General features: G+C 32.4%; 1 protein-coding gene across 1 annotated transcript in view; it reads left to right on the forward strand.

The window, feature by feature from the left end:
- Positions 1-5,508, forward strand: part of LOC149807833 (receptor-type tyrosine-protein phosphatase mu-like) — a 411,639-nt gene extending 406,131 nt beyond the window's left edge. Inside the window, exon 34 of the mRNA XM_089971230.1 lies at positions 63-5,508. Coding sequence (XP_089827356.1) covers positions 63-128 — 66 coding nt within the window. The 3' untranslated portion in view covers positions 129-5,508. The remainder of the gene's footprint in view (positions 1-62) is intronic.
- The last annotated feature ends 2,214 nt before the right edge of the window (positions 5,509-7,722 follow it).

Genomic DNA, 7,722 nt, shown 5'->3' on the forward strand with positions numbered 1-7,722 from the left:
ATACAAAACTTAAGGACTCCAAACTATTTTACATTGTCATTTTGTTTCATTTTATGTTACAGGAGCAGTTTCGTTTTTGTCATGAAATCGTCTTGGATTACATTCACACCATGACAACATTTTCCTGAGATGAGTCTCACAGATCTCCTGATGTTCACATAATCATTTGAATTAGTTTTTCATGCAAAGGACCTGCCAGTATTTGGCATTCATCTATGTTCATGCAAAGGACTTGCCAGCATTTGGCATTCCTCTGTGTTCATGCAAAGGACATGCCGGCATTTGGCATTCCTCTACATAGTGATCATGATAGTTCTAAGATGAATTTGTAATAGCAATTAGGTGGCATGATCAAGATTTTTAGGTCTTTTTATTTTCTTCCTTTTAAAATCATATTCCAATAATTTCAAACTTTTGTCTAAAATTAAGAAGTGCTTTTTTGCAGTACAGTCATCCCTCACTATAACAGTATTCAAATTTAGTCATTAAAGTGTACAGTGTTATATATGAGGTCACCTTATTATGGGGTACATTATACATAGTATAGTAATCCCTTGCTATAACACTGTTCAGGGGGTCCTTAAACTGTCCAGTGTTATATGTAAGGTCATCTTATTCTAGGGTACATTATACATAGTTCAGCAATCTCTTTTTATAACACTGTTCAGGCAGTCCTTAAAGTGTGCAGTGTTATATGTGAGATCACCTTATTCTGGGGTAGATTATACATAGTACAGTAATCCCTTGCTATAACACTGTTCAGGGAGTCATTAAGTTGTAGTGTTGTATGTGAGGTCACCTTATAAAGCGGTACATTATATATAGTAGAATATACTGTGACATTAATGTTGTTTAAGGGGGTCATTCAGATGTTCAGCGTTATATGTGAGGATGCCTTATGCTGAAATGTACAGTGATCCCTCACTCTAACACTGTTCAAGGAAGTCAGATTTATATACAGTGTTATTTGAGTTCACTTTATACTGGAATACATTATATATAATAATACCATGTCACTTTAACAATGTTCAAGATAACCATATAAGATTAATGTGTTACTTTTGAGGTCACCTTATACCAGGGTACATTATACATAATAATAGTGAGACCTCAGTATAACACCATTCATTGGACTCATAAAGTATACAGCATTATATGTGATATTGTGTTATACTGAGGTACATTATAAATAGAATTACTACTACATACAATAAAGGTACCCATGATTAAATGTGCAAGTAGCATGTTATACTAAGGTGTCTTTCAGTAGCATTCTTGAAAAAAGAATAGTTGAATTAAGGCTGCAACATTTACCAATATTCTAAATATGTACATGGTTTATAATGAATGAAATGATTCCATGTAATTGAAATTCAGTCTTTCTCCCTCTCTTCCAATTAATGAACAGGTGAATGTTATTATGATATACATCATGTACCTCAATCAACGACTGATTTATTCATTTCATGTACATCTTTTACTTATCATTCAGTAGGTAAGATATGACCTTGTCACATATATCTATTTAGGTAAAACATCCATTGGATACTGTAGGTAAGATATGACCTTGTTAAATATATCTATATAGGTAAAACATCCCTTGGATACAGTAGGTAAGATATGACCTTGTTAAATCTATCTATTTAAGTAAAACACCCCTTGCATATTGTTTCCTACATATATATGATGAAAAACATGTGATAAAAGTGCAAAAGATGTACTGTGTGGACACATGCATGGGATGTTTTTGTAGGATCTGCAGTGACCAAGAAACTTTATGATAATTTACAAACTTGAGAAGGTGTTTCTATAAAATGAAATATTACTTATCAAAAGGTTCTGTTACCAAACATGTTTTTAAAGGAACATGATTTCAATTTAAATAAAATTATATCAGCATTATAAAAAATCAACCTCATGTGCAATGTTGTGTAATGTGCTCTACAATCAATCTGATGTGTAATGTACACTACAATCAACTCAATGTGTAGTGTTGTGTGATGTGCTCTACAATCAATTTGATGTGTAATGTGCACTACAGTCAACCACATGTGTAGTGTTGTGTAATGTACATCACAATCAACTAAATGTGTAGTGTTGTGTAATGTGCACTACAATCAACTCAATGTGTAGTGTTGTGTAATGTGCACTACAGTCAACTCAATTTGTAGTGTTGTGTAATGTGCACTATTATCAACCTGATGCATAGTGTTGTATAATGTGCACTACAATCAACCTGATGCATAGTGTTGTGTTATGTGCACTACATTCAGCTCAGTGTAGTGCTTTGTAATGTACACTGCAATCAACTCATTGTGTAGTGTTGTGTAATGTGCACTACAATCAACCTGATACATAGTGGTGTGTAATATGGATTACAGTCAACCTGATGCATAGTGTTGTGTAATGTGCACTACAATCAACTCAATGTGTAGTGCTTTGTAATGTACTCTACAATCAACTCAATGTGTAGTGTTGTGTGTAATGTGCACTACAATCAAAACAACATGTAGTGTTGTTTAATGTACACTACAATTAACTCAACATGTAGTGTTGTACAATGTGCACTACAGGCAACCTGATGCATAGTGTTGTGTAATGTACACTACAATCAACTTAATGTGCAGTGTTGTGTAATGTGCACTACAGTCAACTTGATGTGCAGTGTTGTGTAATGTGCACTACAATCAACTCAATGTGTAGTGTTGTTTAATGTTCACTACATGCAGTTCTTGTCAACTTCTGCTTCTTCCTCTTGGTGCCACATTTGATGTGAAAATCATTTACACTTTAAAAGACTTCTTACACTTAGATTTATAAAAAAATTAATTTTGTTGCAGAAAATAGTTCCTTCATAACTTACCATCATATGCATGTTTATTTACACATTTACCAAGTTTGTTAACATTTACAGGCAGTAAAACTAACGTAAACCATTTGCACATGTAATTGTTGCAGCCATAACTAGAATAAATTATGCTTGTGCACTTTAAATCAAATGAAAGGTCAACTTCACTATGGTACCCATCAACTGCCATCAGCATACACTGATAATGACAGGGGTCTTTATTATTCATTCATTTTATCACATTGAGCAAACAGCATTCATCCATATCTACACTATACAGTGGTATATCAGGGTCTGTACTGTTAGAAGCTTGATGTACACTAAACAGTGGTATATCAGGGTCTGTACTGTTAGTAGCTTAATGTACACTATATAATGGTATATCAGGGTCTGTACTGTTAGTAGCATGATGTATACAATACAGTGGTACATCAGGGTCTGTACTGTTAGAAGCTTGATGTACACTGTATAGTGATATAACAGAGTCTGTACTGTTAGTAGCTTAATGTACACTATATAATGGTATATCAGGGTCTGTACTGTTAGTAGCATGATGTACACTATACAGTGGTATATCAGGGTCTGTACTGTTAGAAGCTTGATGTACACTGTATAGTGATATAACAGGGTCTGTACTGTTAGTAGCTTAATGTACACTATATAGTGGTATATCAGGGTCTGTACTGTTAGTAGCATGATGTACACTATACAGTGGTACATCAGGGTCTGTACTGTTAGTAGCTTGATGTACACTATATAGTGGTATATCAGGGTCTCTACTGTAAGTAGTTCTGATGTACACTATAAAGTGGTATATCAGGGTCTGTACTGTTAGTAGCTTGATGTACACTATACAGTAACATGGGTAGACACCACATAAAATAACTATGGTTAATAACATCTATATTTGCTAAGAAATAAAATTATATTAAAAGATCAATTTCCACCAAAACAATGCCAAAGCAGCAATTTAATTTCTGTAATTTACAGATAAATCTGTGAGTATGGTCAACCCATTCAGTCATTTGTGACTCCTTGTATATTATTCAACTCATCCTTGCTGAGATGAATTGTTAAAGCTTTAGATTCAGCCAAATGCATTAAGAAATTGTCTACTTCTTGACGATAACAAATGTTTGATAACATTAAGACAAACATTATCCAATATAGTCAAAAGGGCAATCTTTATTTAAGTAGTCAAAGGTTACAGTATGGCATTTAATGTGTCTGTAATACTTCTATGGGGTACTGTGATCCCTTTTATTGTTTGCTGTTTCAGATTCCTTATTTCAGGCCTTTGCTTTTATTTGTAGTAAGATTTGTTGCACTCCTTCTTTCAGACTTGACAAGAGTAAAAACCACATTCTCAACCCAAAGTTTTGGTTCTAATTCCCTCATGTGTTACAGGTGAAAATATTATGACCTTGTCTAAAAAAAATGTCTAAAAAATTGGTGAGTAAGATTTTAAAGAGATATTTAAATTTAAAAAATATAGGGAGTTTTTCACTTATTTGCTTTTTATTTTAAGATTCACTCAGTTTCACAGAACCAGTAGTTTGTAAATGTATTCAAATTCTTTTAATTTCAAAAAAACACTGAATGGGATCCTGACAGTTACTTTAGTTATTTCATGAAATGCATTTGTTCGTTTTGAATTCGAAGTATACCTTGTGCTTGCATGGACTAATAACTGATATAGGTCGTTATATTGTGTAATTATATTGTATTTTATTTCCTTAACTGGGTTCAGTGATGATATTTTAGACATTAAAATAAAACAGGAGTGATTTTATTGTAAGTGTAGTAAGTAGAATGCATATGTATTCTGAAGTCAAGCATTTGTCTTTCATTTTCAATTTTTGACTTTGTGCACAATTATGATGTATATATAAATATTTAGATGTGCAATAATTTGCAAATTTACAACTATTATAAAATAGACTCATAGAGTGTCAATGATTATGAATTTATTATGAAATAGACTCATAGAGTGTCAGTGATTATGAATTTATTATGAAATAGACTCAAAAATGTCTATCAGAAAATTGACAACACTGTATACATGTATGACATTTGGATTGGTTGTTTTTCCACAACTTTATTTACAGATAGTTCAACATATCAGATATGTATACAAACAATAGTCACATGTTTATGAATATACAAACATAGATATGGTTAGATATATGTAAGTACTTATTATGAACGAAGCAATTTCTCTAAAATATATACATATTATGAACATCAATATGTTCTCAGTTGTCTTTAGTTGGTATAAAAACAATCGATGGTAGGAAAACTAAATATGGTAAATGTTCACTAGGTCCAACTGCAAACTGCATAGACCCAGATCTGCCATCACATAATGCAATGGCAGATCCAGTCTATGAAATGTCCTAGGAATACTCAGAACAGTCAATATAGATCCTGATTTTCCTAAGCATTATGCAGAAGCTGTTCATGGTCAATGTTGTTTGTTGTTGGACTTGACTTACAATCAAGTATACAGGGTACCTTTATCCAATGGCATGGGGAAACTTCTAACTATAACTGTACAACATACTGTACTGTATGTAATTTTAATATGCCTTAATGTTTTATATACCATCAATTAATAATAATGATAATAATAATAATAATAATAATAATAATAATAATAATAATAATAATAATAATGATGATACTAATGATAATAATAATAATAATAATAATAATAATAATAATGATGATGATACTAATGATGATGATGATAATAATAATAATAATAATAATTATTATTATTATTATTATTTATTTTTTTTCCTTAAGTTTTGTACTGTGAACTTGTATGGATAGTTGCACAGGATTACACTTTAAAATCACCTGAAAATTACCAGTATATTGATATCCTTTACCTGTAATTTTTCTTACATCCAGTAAATAATTTTAAAAAGTTTGTAATTTTTTTTAATTTAGAAATAAATACTGTGTATGCTGACTTTTTGCATCGAGTCAAACTGCAGACAACATAGAGCCTGATCACCATCACATAATGCACCAGTAGATCATAGTCTATGTTGTTTTTTCTATGGATTACTCTTGACAAACTGCAAAGACCCAGATCTGTCAGTCCATTATGTGATGGCTGATCTGGGTCTATGCAGTCTGCAGTTGGACTTGACTTAAAATCAACTCAATATAGTAATGGAGAAAAAATTGTAGAATATCTATAAATATTAGTGTATTCTATAAAATATTAGTGTATTCTCTTTGTTAACTATAATTAAACTTCTATTCATTAACTACAAAATTAATTGATAGGTAGTCACATCTTGTATGTATTGAATTACTTCTTCAACAGTTTATCATAATTAATATATGTTTATGTTGTCTTTTAAGTGAAAGTTTTCTTTTAGATTTGGTTTTCAATGACTGGTATCTATCACAACATTGCAATCATTTTTGAATCACATTTTAATAGATCAAGATCTGTACAATTCCATATGGTTTTATTCGTCATCCAATCATAATTATAGCAAACAATCAAAACAGCATGAACAACTCACACCAACATACCTCAGTTACAAACAAGCATTGATCATTTGTTAGTCATCAGTATAAATAGATGCAGATACAGCAAAATCCTGTTAATCTAAACACTTGTGTTCTCCATTAATCTAAACACTTGTGTTCTCCACTAAACACTTGTGTTCCCATTTCTTTCAGTTCATTTAATTAGGAATTTTGGTTTAATGAGTCAGATCAGCATGATGGAGAAAATCTGTTTCCAGTGTCATTCTGATTTCAAGATTATTCCCAACTAGTATCATTCTGATTTCAAGACTGTTCCTACTGACTGTCATTCTGATTTTAAAACTGTTCCCACTGACTGTTACTTTGATTTTAAGATTGTTCCCACTGACTGTCATTCTGATTTTAAAACTGTTCCCACTGACTGTCATTCTGATTTTAAAACTGTTCCTACTGACTCTCATTCTGATTTCAAGACTGTTCCCACTGACTGTCATTCTGATTTCAAGACTGTTCCAACTGACTGTCACTCTGATTTTAAGATTGTTCCCACTGAAAGTCACTCTGATTTTAAAACTGTTCCCACTGACTGTCACTCTGATTTCAAAACTGTTCCCACTGACTGTAATTATGATTTCAAGACTGTTCCAACTGACTGTCATTCTGATTTTAAAACTGCTCCCGCTGACTGTCTGACTGTCACACTGATTTCAAGACTGTTCCCAATCTGTATCATTCTGATTTCAAGACTATTCCAACTGACTGTCATTCTGATTTCAAAACTGTTTCAACTGACTGTCATTCTGATTTTAAAACTGTTCCCACTGACTGTCTGACTGTCACTCTGATTTCAAGACTGTTCCCAATCAGTATCATTCTGATTTCAAGACTGTTCCCACTGACTGTCATTCTGATTTCAAGACTGTTCCCAATGACTATTGTTCTGATTTCAAGACTGTTCCAACTGACTGTCACTCTGATTTCAAGATTGTTTCCAATGGCTGTCATTCTGATTTCAAGACTTGTCAACCTGTCTGTCATTCTGATTTCAAGACTGTTTCAAATAAGTATCATTCTGATTTCATGACTGTTCCCACTGACTGTCACTCTCATTTCAATATCTGTTCAGCCATCTGTTATTCTGACTTGAAGACTGTTTCCACTGACTGTCATTCTGATTTCAAGGCTTTTCCCAATCAGTATTATTCTTATTTTATGACTATTCTCAATCAGTATCATTCTGATTTCAAGACTGTTCCACTGACTGTCTCTCTCACTTCAAGACTGTTCCAAATTAGTATTATTCTGATTTCAAGACTGTTCCCACTGAGTGTCATTCTGTTTTGAAAACTGTTCCAACTGAT

Source organism: Sinohyriopsis cumingii, chromosome 1, assembly GCF_028554795.1.
Source record: "Sinohyriopsis cumingii isolate HCF-2022 chromosome 1, ASM2855479v2, whole genome shotgun sequence".
NCBI lineage: Eukaryota > Metazoa > Mollusca > Bivalvia > Unionida > Unionidae > Sinohyriopsis > Sinohyriopsis cumingii.